This window comes from Zonotrichia albicollis, chromosome 10, assembly GCF_047830755.1.
Source record: "Zonotrichia albicollis isolate bZonAlb1 chromosome 10, bZonAlb1.hap1, whole genome shotgun sequence".
NCBI classification, from domain to species: domain Eukaryota; kingdom Metazoa; phylum Chordata; class Aves; order Passeriformes; family Passerellidae; genus Zonotrichia; species Zonotrichia albicollis.
Window position 1 is genome coordinate 25,894,755 of NC_133828.1, and position 20,395 is coordinate 25,915,149.

At 37.9% G+C, this 20,395-nt stretch overlaps 1 protein-coding gene across 2 annotated transcripts in view; it reads left to right on the forward strand.

Moving 5' to 3' along the window:
* SP3 (Sp3 transcription factor) overlaps positions 1-4,781 on the forward strand; it is a 32,269-nt gene extending 27,488 nt beyond the window's left edge. For both annotated transcript variants that reach the window (XM_005484073.4, XM_014265081.3), the window contains 2 exons: positions 2,298-2,494; positions 4,167-4,781. In XM_005484073.4, coding sequence (XP_005484130.1) covers positions 2,298-2,494; positions 4,167-4,483 — 514 coding nt within the window. In that variant the 3' untranslated portion in view covers positions 4,484-4,781. The remainder of the gene's footprint in view (positions 1-2,297; positions 2,495-4,166) is intronic.
* The last annotated feature ends 15,614 nt before the right edge of the window (positions 4,782-20,395 follow it).

Consider the following 20,395-nt stretch of genomic DNA (forward strand, 5'->3'; position numbering starts at 1 on the left):
TGCTGGAAATACTCTGAATATAAAGTCCAGTTTCTCAGTGGATGAAGGTGTTTCCTGCTGAAACTCTGGCAGTCTGCCTGGTTATTGAGAAACATCATATCCAATCTTCATAAAGCTAAAATGTACTATGGAAATACGTTAATATTATTAGTTTTTAAACTACACTCAAGGAGTAGGCTGGATTCACATACATCTATTCAGCGATGGTGGCTATTGGCCAGCAAGAAAGGCCTCTCAGCATCATGTGTTAGGGCATAGTGCCAGACTGTCACAGCTGCAAAGTGTCCAGATAGAATTTGGCTTGTATCCTGTTAGTTTAGAGCACACATGGAGCAAACATGCAGGTGCCCATATGAAGTTGTATAGAATAAATACACTTAGTTGCTAATTCACAGTAGTCTTGTGAGTTTCATTCTGTGGACTCTTAACTTTCCCCTCACTTGGAACTTCAGAGTGTGCTAAGGAATTCTGTCAGCAGTTAGGTGAGGTGCTTACAATTGTGTCTTCTGTAATGGCTTTGCACAGTAATAACCATGAGTTGAACCTTGGTTTCCTTCAGTCTAGACTAGAGGTGCAATGAAGCCATTTCAAATTATTGACCTAGAAATATTAACATTATTCTGAGGGAATTTTGAGGTCAAAGTTGAATTTTGATGAAAAATTGATTCCATCCAATTTTTGTACTATATCATGCCAAGTTACAAAATATTTGTACTAATTTGTGTGGAGGGGAAGACACTAGGGTTTGTTTGGAGAAGATGTGAGGATAAAGTCCTTAGATGATTCTCCTGCTGCAACAGGATCAAAAGCCTTCTGGACTCTGCTTCTGCTTCTATTGAATTTGTTCTGAAATCAAACCTCGTATTTGTCATGACAAATAATTAGTAGGTACAGGTGATGTTTTTATCTTTTGAGATAAAATGACTAATGAAACACTATGAAGATTGCTATATGTTTAGAATTTGTCGAAACATTTCCAAGGACTTAATGGGATTTTATCTCCTTACTTTTCTGGACTGTCTGTAATGTTTTGGGTACATATGTGATTAGGTTGGAATCCCCTTTAGACACTGTGAGGTTTTAGAGTGAGTTCATTTTTGTGCATGTTCAGAAATGCTTGTGGCAATTGCTAGCTCCTTGAAGTGTGTACACACTTTACCCTGAACCTTTGTTAGATGTAAATCAGAAGGTAAAGCACCCAGTTTAAAGAAAAAAATTGCCATGGGGAAGCAGCTGAAAATTGTATAATCAGTCATGGAGGATGGAGCACCCAAGACTGTAATTTCAGAATCCACTTACGGTGTTCTAAGTTAATGTTGCTGATGAATAAGGTGGCCTGATGCCTGGCTGCATTTTTCAATCTCCTCCCTTGTACCAGCATTTACCATTCATCTAGCTATGTTGTCAGCCAGACCTATTCCCTCAAGTGCCCCTTTCAGCAGTAGCAAACTCTTAAATTGGCTAAAATCAATCATGATGCCCTGCACTGGCCAGACTGGTCTCTTTCTCTGGGTCTATTGCTTGTGATTTGATTTAAAAAAAAACAACAAAAAACTAGACTGTTGTATCAGGTGCTTCCCCTGGTGACCTGCCATTTCAGTGAGACAGCATCTTAAAATAAGCATCAAGCTTAGTCTGGATTATATGATTGGTGAATTCTGTGTTCATTGTGATGGATTTCTGGTTTTTAACTGGAAAACCAAGGAATTCATTTAAATGTCAACAAGATCAGCTTCCACCTCTTTTAGTGAAAGCATTCAGGTTAGTCTGCTTGCCTTCAAATCCCAGACTGATTCTCAGGTTTCCCCGAGATGCCAGAAGTCCCATCTGTTCTCTACTCAGTTGCCAGAATCTCCAGTGTCCATTTTGGCAGTTGCAGTACTTTGTGTTTTTCTTTGCCAAAACTATCTTTGATATGGTAAAAGCCTGAAACACTGAGAAATGTAAAATAGGGACACTTCAGCATCAAAGTGGTACAAACTGCTGTAATAACTGTATTTCCAACTTCATATACATGTATGCTTCTTAAAGATTATGCTTCTATCACATACATTTCACACACAGCTGAATTTATCGTTTTCTGTGGAGCTGGGATGGCCTTAAAGAATTTATTTCCAGCTCCTTATGAAGTGATCTGGAATCCAGTTGTATTGGAAACAAGAACATGAAGTTTCTTGGGTTGGTTTGCAGATCTGTTGTGGTATATGTAGCCCCATGTATGTATATGACCAGTATTTTGGAGGAATGTATTAGAATGAATAACTTCTCTCTCTCTCTTTTTTTTCTTTTTTAAACAGAGGCTCCAACTTGGGAAAAAAGAAGCAACACATTTGTCACATACCAGGATGTGGCAAAGTATATGGGAAGACCTCACATTTGAGAGCTCATCTCCGCTGGCATTCTGGAGAGCGTCCATTTGTTTGTAATTGGATGTTCTGTGGCAAAAGGTTCACTCGCAGCGATGAGCTCCAGCGACACCGAAGAACGCACACAGGTTTCCAGTCTTTGATTCTGGTGTCTTTAGCTAAAGGAGTGATATGGACTGAACTTGGATAAATAACTTTTAAGAGGAGAACAGATCTTTGAATTGGATTGATTTTAAGGCAGTGTGATTTTTCTAAAATCATCTAAATCTTATTTATACACTTGGGAATGTTTGGTAGGTCTGAGGAGATAAAACACACGCCTCTTGATTCAGAACTGACGTTTAAGCTGATGTTTAATGTAGCTTAATCAGAATACTTTGATTCAGGCTCAGAAATGCATTTCATTTGTTTGAACCACATTATAACTCTTTTCCCATCTTAAAACTTCAGTAAGAGCAAAAGAGGACTAGGTGGCCTGGGGATTAGATATCATTCCTATAATCAATGAAGAGCATGTGATGGTGCAGCATTCTACACCTTTTAGTTTCATGGTCAGACCACCGATTAGGAACTTCAGGTTCACATTTCTCCTTCTGTCTAATACAAAGAAAAGGAATTAGTATAGATACTCCACCTTATCAAGGAGCACTTAGTTTAAATCTCTTGTCTGGTTTATCTGTTTTCTTACTGTATTAATATTTGCATTCAACAGGATGTTTACCTTTTAAAATCATATTGGAAAAACCTGTAGATAGATAATTTTTGTGTTTATCAGCATTTACGTTGCTTAGAAAAATGTCTTTCGATGTCTGTGAAAAATATTCCATGTTGTTCTTAGTGGCGTGCTTTTGTGTAGACATTTTGGATGCTAAATCCAAGCTGGTTACAGTTTTTCTGGATGGACAGACTGATAGTTTTTAAAAATGGCGAGTTGAATGATCCAGTTCAGAGGATGTGGTTAATCCTAGTGTACCTGCCTGCCAGTAAAATGTAGGGAACTGCAGAGATCTATCCTTTGATTTCTTATAAGATTTTTAGCATTGACCTGGAGAAATCAACAGAATTCTTCTGTTAACCTTCTTAGGTTTGTGGATGACCCCAAACTGGGGTGACCAGTCAATGCACTTGATGGCAAGGCTGCTATTCAGAGATGGAGGCTGAAGGAATGGGTTGACAGGAATCCTAGGAAATTCAGCAAGAACAGTCACAAAGTACTGCACCTGGGATGGAATTAACACTTAGGATAACGCAGGCTAAGCATGGAGAGGTTGGAAACAGCTCTTCTGACAAGTACCTGGGAATCTTGATAGACAAGTAGAACATGGTCAAAGGCCAGCAGCAATGATACCCAGAGCTGTATCAACAGAAACAGAACCCTGATTACAGGGATTGTTTCCATCTTCTGCTAGTCTGCATCTAGAATATGGCATCTAGTTTTCAGCACCCACTATAAGAAAGACATTGATGACAGGATTGAGTCTTCTCTGTCCACCATTTGGTAGGTTTTGTTCTCCTCGTAGAAGTTATTTATTGGTAATAATTGCAGTGAGACCTAGCAGCCTGAGGATATGAGATGGCTATATTCTCTAGCATGCCTGAAAGATCTCCCCAAGCTCAGTGACACACAGAAAATAAAATCAGTTCTTATATGAATTGTATGGGTGTCAAGAAATGTAACACACAAGTTTATCATGTTCAATCACTTTCTCCCTCAGTATAATTCTTGTTAGAATTCTGACTCTAAAAAGCATTAAGTTTAATTTTAAGTGTTCTTGATTATTTTTTTTCTTTCTTTGATAGGTGAGAAGAAATTTGTCTGTCCAGAATGTTCAAAACGCTTTATGAGAAGTGACCATCTTGCCAAACACATTAAAACACATCAGAATAAAAAAGGTATTCACTCTAGCAGTACAGTGCTGGCATCAGTAGAAGCAACATCTGATGATACTTTGATTACTGCAGGAGGAACAACACTTATCCTTGCAAATATTCAACAAGGTTCTGTTTCAGGAATAGGAACTGTTAACACATCTGGCACCAGCAATCAGGATATTCTTACCAACACTGAAATACCTTTACAGCTTGTCACAGTTTCGGGAAACGAGACAATGGAGTAAATATTACACAAGATACCTATTAATTGTGGTTATTTTTATACAGTAGTGAGAAGAATATTGTTCCTAAGTTCTTAGATATCTTTTTATTGATGTGCAAAAATTTTTGGATTGACAGTAACTTGGTTATACATGACACTGAAATGCCTTACTTTGTATGATATTCCATAGTATATTAAAATGGTAAAATTGCATGGGTTTTGTAGGTACTTTTGGAATCTAGAAGAGAAGAAATTTTACCAAGTTATATTAAAAAAAAAAAAAAAAAGAATTTAACGATGGAAATGGTAGTCTAACCAAATGCATCAATCCTGTGTGGTTTAGTGTAAAAAAAATGAGAACATGTTGGTATTTATCTATTGTAAGATAAAAGAAGTTGATGGGTGAAAAGAAATCACATTATGATAAAAGAAATTTTGTAATTTTCTTGATGACTGGAATTTTTATTATGCATAACTGACAAATCAAGTTTCCAAGCAAATGTTACATAGTGTAGGCTTTACTTAGCTCATCAACTTGTCATTTTGAAGCTAATTATTTTAATTAGGTTAACTATGTACAATATTTTAAGCATTACTCTTGTAAGATTTTGCAAACTACATTTTAACATGGAACTCTAGGGATAGTCACCTTTTAAATCCTATTGAAAAGCCATGTTTAAGATTTAATTTGCCAAAATGATGTCTTGTTAATATTCTTTCAATAACCAAGGTGGGCAATATAACCAATGTTTAAAAAGCTTAAAATGTTAAGAAAAATAAATATGTATAGGTTGAAGCATTTGGGTGGTAAGGCAGATGTTATAGTGAAGTATATCCCTTCTTTTGAACATTGGAGGACCAAAAATAAGGTGTATTGCGTCTCAGCAGTGATTTTTATCAAATCTTTTTCCAAAAAAAACATCTGTATGCCAGGGCCTTAAAAGCCATCATGTAAATTACCAGTAAAATATAACATATGCAAATACAAAAGAAAAATCACTTCCATATTGACAGTACTCCCAAACATATGGGTATAGTCATAGTGAACTAGGAGGGTTATGAGGTTTTTGTTTGTTTGTTGTTTAGTTTTTGGTTAGTCAATCTGCATTTAAATATCAGCCATCTTTCCTTTTTTGCTTCTTCCCTTAAAAATTGTATGTATCCAGTACATTTAACTGATAAACATATATGTTTTTTATTATGCTGAATTTTCTTTTTATTTTTTAATTACTGTTTATATTTTCAATTATAGAAAATGTACAAAATGAAGTTATATAGCCAGTCTGTAAGTGCTATACCATTTTCAAAAAATGTACAACAATAATTACTGCAGTTCACCTATTTACAAACATTTGGAAATCTGTTCATTTGTTATTCTTAAAACCACCTCAAATTTAAAGGCTACCTTATTGTACGTTTAAAGTGTATTATAACAGTGTGGTAGTTAATAAAACACTATTTTTTTTTCTTTTGACTTGAGTTTACTGTGCTTCTTGTTAACTAACAAGGTGTAATTTCATAATATGTCTTGATAGACTGAGATGTTTTATTATTTTGCAGTAGGTGGTGGGAAGCAGAAACGTGTTTTCTTTCCCTGTGGACACAGAGATGGTAATTTTCCACCTCCTCGCTCATAAGCCCCCATGTGTACGTGTGTGGACACCAATGTGCTGTGTTGGTGTAGTGGGGATGTTTTGCTCTCATGTTGAGCAGGGCATGAAGAATATGTAGGCCCCATCCTATAGGCTGTGTTTAAGTCCTCTGACACATGGAGTATTAATAAGGAGCTGTGACTAAGTGAGAACTATGAGATTCAGGGGAGTAATGGTTGTATATAATGCTCTAATGACAGTGAAAAGCTTTTATTTCTGAGGTCTAAAGTTTTGGAGTATCAAATGACAGAGGACAGACCAGGATAATTTAGGATAAACCAGGCACAGTTCAGCCTAGAAAAATGAAAACTGGAAGTCATGTAGGAAAGATTTTCTGAATTTGCAATTAGGTGGAAAAAAAATTAATGCAAATCTTTTAGAGATTCAGAGCAACAGGAATTGACAGGTACAGAGAAAAGGGAGTTAATTCAGCATCAGTTTAATTGTCTGTTTAATAAAATGAAAGGATGAAATTGGTTGGGATGAGAGCAGCAGCTTGAGGGAAGACAGTTCTGCTTAGACTTGCAGTGTTCCATGGATGTTGTCAATATATTAACATGCTCTGAATCCGCTTCCTTTAGGCAGGTGGATGGGCTTGGTTTCCAAAAGCTGTTGTAGTGTACAGAGCATATTAATATGTTTCTAATACTTGAGTTCTGTTTTTCATCTCTTAGCCATAAGTAGCTGCATTAATGCATTATTTTATGTGGGAGGGAAGAGGGCTATTTCCTTATTCAAACTGCTTTTCACAAGTTTTATGGAATGACACTTTTACTGATGTTCATATGTGGATGAAGCTGTTTTGGTGTCAAGGGTTTTGATGCCTCATTACTGAAGATGAGATTGCTTTATTTCTCAGAGTTTTTATCTGAGTTTTTATACCACTACATCAAGTGGTTACTTTAATTAGTGTTTAGGTAGCACATTTTATAAAAAGCTATGGTGTTGTTAAGCTTCAGAAGGTAGATGTTTTGGTAGAAACTAACTCTGGAAGTCTAATGGAAAGCCTGCAGGTAAAGGACCTAAGGCTCACAGCCATAGGGTTTGTGTTGTGGGATAGTATTTTCTGAAAGCTCCCTGCTCACCTCTAGGGCAAAGATTGATGAGCCCAAGATCTTTGGTGTATCTAGGATTGTTGCTACCTCATGGCCTTTTTTCTGGCCCTCTAGGCATTCATGTGATACTAAGACAAAAGTGTGCATTTTGTAGAATGCTTTCCAGTTCTTCATGAGTTCCTGACAATGGTTGCTTGGTGTGCTTCTTGCTTCTTACTGGTACAGTCTTACATTTTACATACTTATTTTCATGTCAGGCTTCTCGCTTGTATGGTTTCTTGGTAAGGTAGCCTTTAGATCCTTGGTTGGTTTTTATCTCTTACAGTCTTCTGTAATCACTAAATAAGAAGATCTTAAAACTGGGTCTCCAAGAGAGCATGAGTATGAGAGCATCCTGTATTACCAATTTCAGTGATTCAACTTTCAGTAAGTACAAGGCCTGTACATACACTTGCTATCATCTCGGTATTGTGTTCATTCCTGAATGAACTAATGGTTTGATCCTTGCAAGTTGCAAACTAACACTGATTCTTGCAGAAAACAAGAGCTTTTAATCATTGTTAATTACCAGGTCAAGGAAAATATGACTAAGGACAGTATCATCATCACTGAAAGGCTTGTGAGGAGCCAGATTTCTGGTCTGATTGTGCAGATTTTCTTCTGACAAGGGACTCTGCCGAGCACTTTTTTGGGCTTTTCTGAAAACGAAATAACAGGCCTTAGTTTTAGGCATTTTGGGCAGCTGGAATCAGGAAGATAAGCCTTGCCAATGGCTTCAGGAAAGCTCTGATATGTTCTCTCAAAGTTGTTCTGAGTGTTGGGGAATGAAGGAATGGAGTTAATAGTCACCTGTCAAGAGTGGTTCTTGCTTTCTTTAGGTGAAGAGCTAATGAGGAGCCGGCTGTCTTTCCTCAGATTTTTACCACTACCATTAACACCAGGTGTGTAGGACATGTACTGTAAAAAAGGGCAGAAGATGACATGGCTGACTTAACTAGACAGGAATAGAGCCATTTTTCACAACAGGAGTACTAGTGGTTGGCATCAGGTTGTTCTGTGCTCTAGTTTCTAAAAGATTGTATCAAAAGGAAGCATTTTTTACAAGCCATTTTACATATAATTCCTTCTTTCATCTTGGAACTAAGGAAAAAGAAAGCCATTTGTGACTCAAAATAGAGTGTCCATAATTCCAGAGCTCACTTTGTCATCTTGGCACTGTACAAGCCTCTATTTGGACCAGTTGGAACCCTTCTCAAGCCTTATTGTGGAGCTGGCAGAAAATGCTATGGAAATTACCTGCAAGGAAATAACCTTCCCTCCCCAGCTATACCTTCTCTTGTGTCAGAAGACTCAGTTACACAGATTCTGAGCTCAACATGAGATGGACACCATCAGGAAAAGGTTCCAAAGCAAGATTTAGAACTATTGGTTGCTTGAGCACTGCTTTTCTTATGGCCTCCAAAAGTTCAAGTCTTGACCATGCTCCTGGCATGCCTACAGATATAACAAAATTTACTTCTGTATATACCTTGCAACATAGCTGCATTTGCTACAAAATTTGTTGAAGAACAATAGCTTTACAAGGATGATAGGATGACAGATCACCATAGCAAATAATTTTCAAACAGCAAAAATTTGTTCATAAGTGGTATCACATAATCCAACACAGCTTTCTCTGTAAAGGTCTTTCAGGTAAGAGTCATGTGGCCCCTGACAAGAAAAGAACCATTGAGTTGGGTAACAGGCATGGACAAAATATTGCTGAAATTTCATGTTATCTAAAGGAGTTCCTGACTTTCACATATGCTGGGTAACCCACCTATGCACGTTCTTAAGTTCTATGTTTCTATGGAATCTACTTCTCTATGTAAAGTAATCACAGAATTTTATTTATCATTTATGCACAAACACTACAAATGGCTATTTCATCACAGTTGCTTTCTAATTGGATGTTTTTGTTCCATCAGGATTTGTTTTGATTTGACAGACAAACACCAGAGAATGTAACAAAGGAAAAGACATCAGATTTGCAGGGAAAATCAGTGGGATTCTGTTAATGTAATTACCCTGTGATGGAGGCATCATGATGATGTTAGGTGGGACTGTTCTATTTAGTGCTTAAATTGATTTTTGATTTCTGTCCTCTGTCTAGGCCATTGCATGTGTCATTATCGGTATCTCAAGAAAGTAGTAGAATACAAAAAAGATCTTGCTGCTTCTGCCATTGTGGTTTTGGAGAGTTTAATTCTGTCAGCCATTCTTCACTCTAGAAGAAGGTACTAGACTGTAATTCTAGTACTACAAATGGCACTGCTGGGAGGGTTTAGTGGTGAAAATGATGGATCTGAAAGGGTAGTAGCCATGTCTTATATTGTTAGCTTGGCTGCAACCTGCGCTGGGACCTACTTTTCTGAGCTTCTGCTATTTCTATTGTACTCTTTGCCTATTTCTGAGGTGTTGAGCACAAGCTAATCTGGCACAGCTGTATCCCTTAGTATGTAAACATTGGCTCTCTGTTGGGACCTCAGCTATAGCCTTGCAGAAAGAAACATGTAATATACAAGTGTGGCTGAAAGAGGCAGACACAGGGCTGTCACACTTTTCAAGAGCAGCATGGGGGAGCAGCATAAGAAGACCTGAGGTATGTGACTTGGTAAAAAGCAGCTTCTACCAGACACCGAACAAGCAAGTAAGAAAAGAGTGCTCTTGTGGGCTGGTAGGAAGATTTGTGAACATGGGGACAAAGTGAGGATGGTGGGAACAGATGGGTTGGATAAGTTACTTGGAGTATGGTTGCAGAATGCTGTGGAGACAAACAATAGTAAGAATTAATATAGTTTATGGATCCTAATCCCTGGTATTCCAGTGAAACCTTCTGGAGTATGGGTTCCATACAAGTGTGACTGCAGCCATTTGGGGGGGCTGTTAATGAGTCAGACAAGATGAATTAAAGCAAGGAAAGGGGACTCAAAATTAATTGAGAGCTGCATAAATTTTTTTGACATTCATGATGCTTTCATAGCAGACCTTAATGGTTTTTGATTCTTTACTGACCTGTGCACTTGTCTGTCTTGTAATTTTCCTGCTAGGTCATAGATACCATAATCCAGCAGAAGCCCACATGCTAGACTGAGATTTGCCATAATATGCACTATTTCTTGAGGGCTAATGAAACTTGTACCTGGAAATGTGCACCACTATAGGTGATTTATGATGGAGAAAACCAGATATGCATTGAAGCTTGAACTGTGCTGCTTCAGCCACATTTTGGCTGGATCCTTTCATTTGGGGTACAAGGATATTGTATCTATCTTAGGAACTAAGTACAGGAGAATGGATTGGGCCTGTGGCAGCATTAGGCTTGTTTGCCTCACTTCTGTGGCTCTTTTGCATGTTGGTTTTATTTATTGTCTGAGGAAAAGGTCATTTCTCGATTACTCAGCCCACAGGCCTTGTTTCTCTGCTGTGGTGAGGGCCCTGGCAGCCGCCCTGGCACGCTCCAGGCCCCACAGGACGCTGGTGGCCGGCGCGGGGCCCACAGTCCCTCAGACCCCACAGACCCCATTGCCCCTCAGACCCTATGGCCTCGAAGCCCCACAGACCCCATGGCCCCTCAGACCCTATGGCCTCGAAGCCCCACAGACCCCATGGCCCCTCAGACCCTATGGCCTCGAAGCCCCACAAGCCCCACAGACTCCACAGCCCCACAGCTCTGCGGCTGCCGCAGGCCTGTGCACACAAACAGCACATGCAGCACACCTTGAGTAGCATTATGGCTTTTGGGGAGCATCCCAAGAGCTGCCCAGGTCCTGCTGAGAAGGAAAATGACAAACAGGAGCAGGCATGGGCAGGGTGTAACCGTGTGGTATTGGTGGCCTTTGTTTTTAGTGGTGTTTGGCCATTGTGCTGCCATGCCAGTGAGACGTGAGGCAGTGCCCTAGGCAGCCATAGGTGTCATAGCCTCGTGTTCCTGACGAACATCCAGAGCTCTGTGTGGGGATATTTGTGCCAAAGCTGCCATCTGAGGTAATGGGATTTAATAATAATTTTTCCATGTACATTTTTATTGTATTTACTGCTGTTTTTACTACATGTAATGTGTCCTAAACACATAATTATTTAATAGCTTCCAAAGGAGCTATTCAAGTTTTTTTTTTCTGTAAAAAAAGACACCTTTTAAAATTATATGAATTCTTAATGTAATTTTGGGTCTTTCCTTACATTTCTTAAAAACAAAAAAGCCTCCCCAGTCAGTATTTACCTGAAGAATTGAAATAGTTCAATTTTCAGTTGCGCTAATTAGCTTTTTATGGGACAATTTTGTATTTGCTTGTCAGAGATTTGGAGTGAGGGGTGTTTTCCAGCTTCCCTGAAAGTCTTAACAATCTTCAGAGGTAGAAGTAGCTATAAAAAATATTTCAAATGCTGGAGGATTGAAGAATGTGGCAAATTTTACAGTTTTCCTGTTCAGTACACGTACAGTACTGAACACTAGTGAGTGGAAGTAATAGTGGTCAGCTCAAACTTCAGGAGCAGAGTGAGGGAGGTGAGCTGTCACCTTCCAGTGTTAATCCCCTCACTGCCTTTGTTTTCAGCCTCCTTTAATGCTTGTCTCTTCTGCAGCTCTCCAAATTTCTTAGAAGCCTCTTTGTTCCTCTTGCCTCCTCAAGCAAGAGCAACAGATGTTTCCTGTCTGTTTCTGGAAGGCAGAGAGCTTTGCGGTAGAAATGGTCAAAACTTTGTTCTGTCCTGCTTCTGAGTGAGACTGTGGGTGAAAAAACAAACTGAGCACCCTGTTCTTGAATGCTGAATGTGTAAAAAGGGGGCAGAAGTAACTGGCCTGATGTCACTTCAAGGGATCCTTACATCTGGGAATGTTAAGGTAAAAAAAGCTATTTGTGAATTTCTCTTGTCCAGTCATTGCATAGGTTTCAAAATTTGTTCAAGACTGCATTATCCCATCTGTATAATTTCATGCAATAAAGCCTAAACAAGTGAAGTCTCACTTCTATGAAAATATGTAATTAAGTTTAGAAATTTGCAAATAATTTATTGCTTAAACGCAAGTTATATCTTTTTGTTTTGGTATGTTTTATGACAAAAGTCATAAAGGGCTTGCCACATTAAAGCTTGGTTCAGCATTGCACCACAAAAAGTAAGTCAGATGAAACACTCATTATTTTGAGTGAGGGCTCTAAATTTTTGCTCAATGTTCATGACTTTTCTCATACATTAGAAACAGACTAGTTTTAAAATTGAGCACCAAACATTGTAAGAAGATTGTAGATTTCAGAACCAGAGCATGTAATCAGTTGTGAAGGATTACAACAATTTTTAAAAAATTAATAGGTATCTAAGTTATTAAAAAATTACCACCAACCCTCCCCCCGACTTGGCATGTCAAATATAAACAGTTTGCAATCTGAATGTTTAAAGACTGGTGTGTGCATGCAAAATGTGATTTGTTTTTCAAGTGCAGTGTTCAGTACATATTAGTGATCCCTGCAATTTAAACTGACATTTATCTTTGAGTATGTTTTAACCTGTGCTTAATCTGAGGAACACTTGAAGTAGCATAACTGGAAAATGCCACAGAGGCCAAAAGTTTTCTTTTCTCATTTAGTTTCTGTTTGACAGCTCACTTTTTGATATGTCCATTTAGTGTGTGCAGATTACTTGTGCATGGCAGGCAAAAGAAATATGAATTTACAATCCCAAGACTTCTAAATGTATTGAGGATTGTGAGGTAATGTGAGGCTTTTCTTGTTTATTATTGCTTGTTAACTAAGATCCCTATTTATTGAAGCATGGAAGTTTTGTATGTGCTAAGGAAGAAAAATGGAAAGGTCCCTGACAAGATACAACCCTGAGCTAGGAGTACAAACTTTCCTGATTCTCTTCAGCCAGGTAAGCATAAATACTTGCATGAAACTGTTAAACTTTTTAGTTCTATTCTCTCTCATTCTTTTCATTTCAAGAAAGACTACAGAAGGCATGCTAATGGCAGTCTTAAACATCTATACAGTTACTTCATTTGATCTCAAGGATTGTGGAGGAATCTTATCCCCCTGGATATTTAGGAGATGCAGAATTTCATTCAAGATGTTTATTAATTTGAGACAGCTGCTTTAATGGGAGCATCTGCCACATTTGGATCAGAAGTATACTGTTTCTGACAGTCATCTCTTTTTCTTAATATTTTATTTCTCTCTCTCTTCCTTATTATTTATTTCCCCTAACTTTTATCTCTCAAGAGTCCTGTCTTTTCTCCCTCCCTGTTGTAGAAAGTATAAAGAGGATATTATTTTAGCCTTTCTGAGGAATTTTTAGTTCTTACACATAAAAAACTTTGTACAGCGCATTATTGACTTTTGCTAGATTTCTTTTGATAAAATTTCTGCTGTTACCATCCAGAACTTCAAATTGTGGAGCAGTTGTCCTTCCATTTTAAAAGACTTTTGAACCTCAAAATATGACATGAACATGTGACCATATTTGAGAATATTGTGGTTCAGAATTTGGGGTTTGCTCTACTGAAAAACCAAGTGTCATTCCGAAAAATCAGAATTCATCTCAGGCCAAGCTTGGCTCTCTAAGTATTCAGCTGTATGAAATGGCCATTAATTTGTGCCCACCTATGAAAAAAGAGATGGCTTTGACTGCTATAAACATTATGGCTGGAAATCTGTTAAATAAATAAAGCTGCATAGAGTACTGGCTACAAAGGCAGCCCAAAACCTGTGAGCTACCAGCTTAGAGATGTGCTCTAATTACTGTTGCAGAATGGGACTGTTTCTGAAACTATAAAAGCACAATTAAAGGTACAGCAAGCAAATAATAGCTTCAGTACTCTTTATGGAAATAAAATAATGCTGAAATGGAGGCTTTTATATCTACACAGAAGAGAATGAAAAATCAGGAAAATATAGAAGAATACCAAAACTCTTAATTCAGTTTGAAGGAAATCATACAAGAATCATAGGTTCCCCTGATTGAAAGAAGGAAAAATGTTTCCTTTCCAAAAGAATATTATGTGGTTATTTAGAAAGAAAAATAAAGTAATTTTGTCTATTATTTTGAATTTCTTATATAATAGGGTTTTTGATTTTCTATTTTTTTCATCCTGTCTCTTAGATTCAATTATGTTCTGACTTCCTCATACTCAATTTGGCCTTGCTAGAAAAAAGTTAAATGGCATGGTCAGCCCACACATCTATTACAGAGATTCACTTAGACTGGAGTAGAGGCAGGTAGAAAAAAATTCTTCTGGCTAAACCTTTTTGGGACATAACATAATGGACCTTGAAATAAAAGGTGGAGCTTCCGAAAAAATGGTGTTTCTTCCAAGACCACTGATGGAGGGGAATGCTTATATTACAAGAGAAAAAATATAGCAGCTTTGGCAGCAAAAATTGAGAAAAGAAGCTGATGGAACCAAATTGCTAGATGAAATAAAAAATATTTGGCAAAGAAGCAGAGGAACACAGATTCTGAAAGAGCCCTCAAACAGCTTACTATCCTTAGAGGCCAATTAAACCTGCATCAGTCAGGAAAGACAGAAAGAGCCCACTGCAAGCTTAATGAAAATTTATATCAGGCAAAATAAAGCCCTGAGATTATTGTCATAGAAGGTGTAGAATGCTAAGAGAAACAAGCTAGCTTGGCTATTAATGATACCAGAGTGGTATTTACATTTAAAACAAAATATATTTGTAAGGTCTTTGAAGGTTTTATGTGTCCATCTGTATGCTAACAAAAAATCAGCTCCAGCTGACAAAATATTTTATGTAATGAAGCAAATATGCCCCCAGGTTCCAGCTGCCCAAATCACCATTTGAAGCTATGTGAGTAAGAAAGAAATTAGAAAATATCTTCAGAAAATTGCTAGCCAGCTTAGAGATTGTATCTTTTAAATGTTTCTAAACGCCTTTCTTAGCAACTTACAAAGACTGATTGGCTTTTGCTTTTGGTAGTTGATGCATTGCTTAGCAAGTGCTGGCTGAGGCAAATCTGTTAAATGCCATTGTTGTACATTATAGTGGAAGGATATAATCACTGACAAAGACACAGGTTAGAGTAAGGTCACCAGTTACTCAAAAAATAGATAAAGTTATGTCTCTTGCCCTGGCTCTTGTCCCCGTGCCTTGGATCTCTGGCAGTAATTTAGAGGTGTGGCAATTGAAGGCTATTTTACTGGCATACCACTTTATAGAAAAAGAAGCTTAAGTAGGAAACTTGTGTTTTCATTTTCCCCTATAAGTCTCCCTAAAGCATCAAATACAAAAATAAATTGGAGAGATTTGTAACTCAGAGTCAAAATCAATACATCTCAAATTTCCACTCTTCAGACATATCATTTTAGCATCTTCAAATGAAGCATATACCAAACCTCTTGTGACCGCCATCTTAGCTGTCTTGAAAGTGAGTTTGTGTTCTGGGTTGATAGACACCACTGCCTCTCTTCTTTCACAGGGTGCTGCTATTGTAGTGAAAAGTTTCAGATGGACCCTGAATTTAGAAAACTTAAGAGGCAAGATCTAAACTCCCCAAATTACAAAAGGCAAAGGGAACAAAGGAGTAATTTATATTTGATCTAGAAATAAACATCCAAATTATATTCCATATCACATTGTTTAGTTTTCTTAAGGGCAGAGAAAAGCCAATGGATATAGGCTCAGTAGAGAAGATTAGTCCTCGTCCACAGGATTTTTTTTGTTGTTGTTTGCATAGGATTTCCCATATTTGCCTTCAAAATTCAATTGCAAAATTTTGCAACATTTCTGAACCAATTTCTGCATGCTTTAAGGCAATCCATTTTATTCTTCTTTCTCTATATCTATCTGTTGAAGTACTTCCTATGGATATAAAATGTTGTAATTGCTTTTCATGCTCTACAGTTTCTGATTCCCTTACAAGTAATATATAATTAAAAATATTTTTAAAGATTGAGAATGTAGATATCTATCACTGTATACAAATTTTAAAGTTAGCATTTGACTGAATTTTGCTGTTTTATTTCTCTGCAGTAAAAACTGCTATTCCAATAATTTTTACTTATTGATTGATAAGGACTCAAGTACATGAAAGTTCAGATGTAGGCCCAAGTGCACTTTAGCCTCCTGTTAGGATGTCTGATGATCACCACAACCTTGTTGTTCCTTGTAAATGAGGCTGTTTCTCAAAATGTCTTAAGTCCTTATAGAGAGTACTGAATCAGCTTTCTCCTTTTGACAGCAGGCTTGCCTTGTGTAAATACCTCCAGTAAGGTGCACATCAATGCAATCCCTCATGGATATGTTCACTGCAGCCCCAAGTGCTCCTTTCCATGTGTGAGCATTTGAGAGTACCTTGGTCCTGCAATGAGGTGTATCAGCTAAGGACTTTGTAATGTGTCCTGTCACAAAACAGACCAGGAATTGAGCGTGCAGACTATGAATTGACTCTTCATATGTGAGCAGCTGGAGTGCAAGATGGGTTTAAATGCATGCTACCATGTTATCCTCATATCTGTGCAGTCATTGTAGGCCTCCTGCTGCTGGGAGGTTTCTTTCAGAAACGTGAGCATTTTACCCCCATCATCTCCCTAAATTATGACCCTGCATTTGACTTACTGATAGATTCCACTTGAACTGAAACAGTTACAATGGCTGGCCACACACAGTACCTGAGGATGTGAAAAAACATTTTGAAAAGCCACAAAGTACAGCAACTTTCGTGAAGAATTAATGACAGCAAGAACTTATTTACCCTTTCCCCAATAAGAGAGAACCACAGATGGAGCTGAAGAACAAGTACTCATTCTTGATACTGTGTCTGGTTATGAGTATGACAAGACGACACATATGAAATCCTCATAATATTTTTTTGTTTAGTTTAGTGAAATCAAAATAAGGCTTTCTTTTGTTTTTAGAAAGAAACTGTAGGGTTTTTTGCATGACTTTGTTCTCATGATGGCCAGTAACACATGGCAACAGTACTAAGGCTGTATCTGCTTTTTGTACATTTACCAACGCAGCAGTTCTCCGACAGAACTAGAATAAGGGCATTTATATCCATATATATATATATGAAAAGTATGGAAAGAGTATATATATAAAACTTGGGTGGCAAGGAATAATTTTGTTCCTGAGATATAAATTTGAAAGGGAAATTCTTAAGGCCTGTTTATAATTTATTTTTATGTTCTCATTAGAATTAAAATACCAAGTGATTGCAAAATATTCAGATCCAGAAGAGATCGTTATTTTTATCTTATTCACCCCTCCAGAATTCCCATGCTTGAATTCAAAGGAAGAAGATCCCAATTTGGGTTTTTTTTATTCTTTTTACTCTGCAATCTAAACAGTTCACCTTTTCGCTTAGGCCTCATCACAGAGTTACATGAAAACCATGACACAAAATTCCTTTGGAAAGAAAAGGTGCAGAGGAAGATAGTGAGTATTTAGTAAAGGGAAGCAAGGGTTAAGGCCTGGAACTGCAGAACAGCTGGAATATGTTAGTTTTACAGGAAGTCAGCCTGGAGAGGGAGTGTGAACTGCCAGCAGGTGGCTGGGAATGGCTGGATAAGGAAGTGGTGGGACTGGAAGAGAGCTCTGCCTCTCACTGAGATGATTCAGTCAATTTCAGCCTGTTTTTCTTTGTAACAGGGGACTTTTGTCAAAGCCCATTACAGTAAATTTAGCATTTCCTTTAAATGTAACAGGTTCTGAATCTAACCCTGCTTGTTTTGGCAGTTTCTGTTTGCCCTGCCTCTTAAAGCTTTACCTCTTTCTTTCTCAGGCTAGGAAGGAAAAGCTGGTTGGTTGCTAGACAGGCTTCAAAGGGTGAGACACTCATGTGTCCCTTGGAGAAACTGCCTCCAAGTCAAGCAGACCCTGCGTTGTTAGGAGGAGCTGCAGCTGACAAGTGTGGGAAGAAGGGTCTGCTGGGGTTTCTCTCCCTTCTGCAGCAAGGAAAGTTATGCTGACAGAGACAGCTGCTCTTACCACAGTGATGCTTTGCTGTGGTTTGCAGGACTGGTCTGTGTCCTCCAGAAGTCCTAATCATGTTTTGCTGTGGGTGGCACTGTACAAACACAAGAAGCTGGCCCTGCTCCAAACACCTTGCAGTGTAGGTGTAACCAGGAAGCAGAAGAACCAATGGAAGTGCAGATCTGGGAGCACAGCACAGCAGTTTTCTCAGCATTTAACTGACACAGTGGTACAATACCCAAGCCAAACCAACCAACCAAAAAAAAAAACACAAAGAAAGTTTGAAGGAAGGATTTGAAGATAGCATGACCCTGCACAATTATTTCTGAAAATCTCCTCCAGAGCATGAAGAGCAGTGTAGCTAAGATATATGTGTTACTATTTGACCATCCAACAGGATGACGTTTGACAAAATTAGAAGAAACAAAGATGTTAAGAGCTTGGAGAAGACTTTTATCTATATGGATGGTTGGGAAAAACTTCACCTCTTGCACTAAGCATCAAGGCTCTGTAATTATTGTATATAGCTATTAGAGGACCTATAGAGAAGTGTAAGTTGAAGATATCTGAATTATTTGTTTGAGGAATCAGCAGGATGGCAGTATTATGACAGGAGACCTTGTGCAAGGTTAACTTGGAGAGATGGAAGGGTTGGGATAGTAACAGCTCTGTTTCAGCCACAATGATATTCAGCTAGTGATCCAGAGACAGCTGTCAGAGAAACGATGAGAATGTATGTACTGAAAGATGCAGGTGTTAGGGAACTGAAGTACTTTGTGTTGACATGTGTAATTTAGAGGGAATTATTTTTGAAGTCTAAAGAGGTAATATCTGGGCCTGGGGGAAACACTAACCAAAGACAGAGTCCAGAGAAGTTGCAATGTAGGTGTAATATTAGAGACTTCAGATGCAGGCAGAGGAGCACAAGAAACAAAACACCTGACAGAAATCTGGAAACTCATGATCACAGGAATTTATCCATACAGTCCCTACAAAGGCAGGCAGACATTAGAAATAAAAGAAAATGTTAAATCCCAGTCAAGAAAGACCAGTGCATCATGAGAGTTTTGCTGACTTTTGAGGTCAGCTCAGATGGTGTAACTCAGAAAAAATTCTGACAGAAGAGATGGAAGCAAGTTTAGAAAGTACATACCAGCATCATACAAAGGTGAGCATATTGAGGGTTTGGTGATGATTAGGAAAATATTCTACGGAGAACAGAAGAAGGCTTTTTACAGACAGACTATCTTAACATTTGAAGGAACAAACTGCAGCCAGAAATCCAATTCTCTCATAAATTAAATACTCATCACTAAAGTGGCCTTCTGTATATTGTTACATGGCTATACACTTGTTGGTAAATTTTGTTGTGCCTTTGTTACTTTTTCAGAGTAGTATGTAAAATGTTCAGATTTTTGTCAAGGCTCAGCCCTTTTTAATCTTGATGTTTTGTTAATAATAAATCCACTTTTCCTCAGCTTATATTTTTATAAGTAGACAAAAGCAATTGCTTCTGAGAATTTACAGAGGTGTTAAATAGAAAATATGGTTGAGAATTAATAGTTGTTTTCCTTACTTGCCATAATTCTTATTCCAAGATTTGTTTAATTGAAACAATAGCACTGTACTCCAATGAACTGTACTAATCCAGTAGAGGCATTGGCGATCTAATATTTTAAGAAAACGTTCAATACAGATTGCTTTCTAAGAGAAAAACCCAGTGACCTCTTACAAAATAATTTTGGCAAATACAAAATGAAAAACTGCTTGGCACTTCTTATCAGGCAAACTACTGCTTTAAACTCATGTATGGGTAATGAAGTCACAGTCTGCATAGGAGCTTTCGTGACAGTAAGATAATAAATACTGACATGGATAAATTGTCATGAGTTGAACAAAAAAATCCCTGTCAAATTATCATTTTGATGAGGATGGTGCATTTGATTATAATGAAAACAAATGTGCTGGTGGCTCCTTGCAGCAGTAATTTTGCTGTCCAAGATGACAGAGTTAGTTCTGAGAAACTTTTTAATTGTTTTATCCACATAATGGCATACTGATCACTTTCATGTCACTGGGCAAGGAAATAATCTTGACAACAAAAGCTAGATTTCATACCAGAGGTACCACTTTAATATTTAATTCTTTATTTGTGGCAGCACAAATGAAAATAGTTGTATAGCATGATGACTGGCACAGTGGGATCCACATTGTCCACGCCTTTGAGCTGGATAGGCGCCGATACAGAGAGTATGTA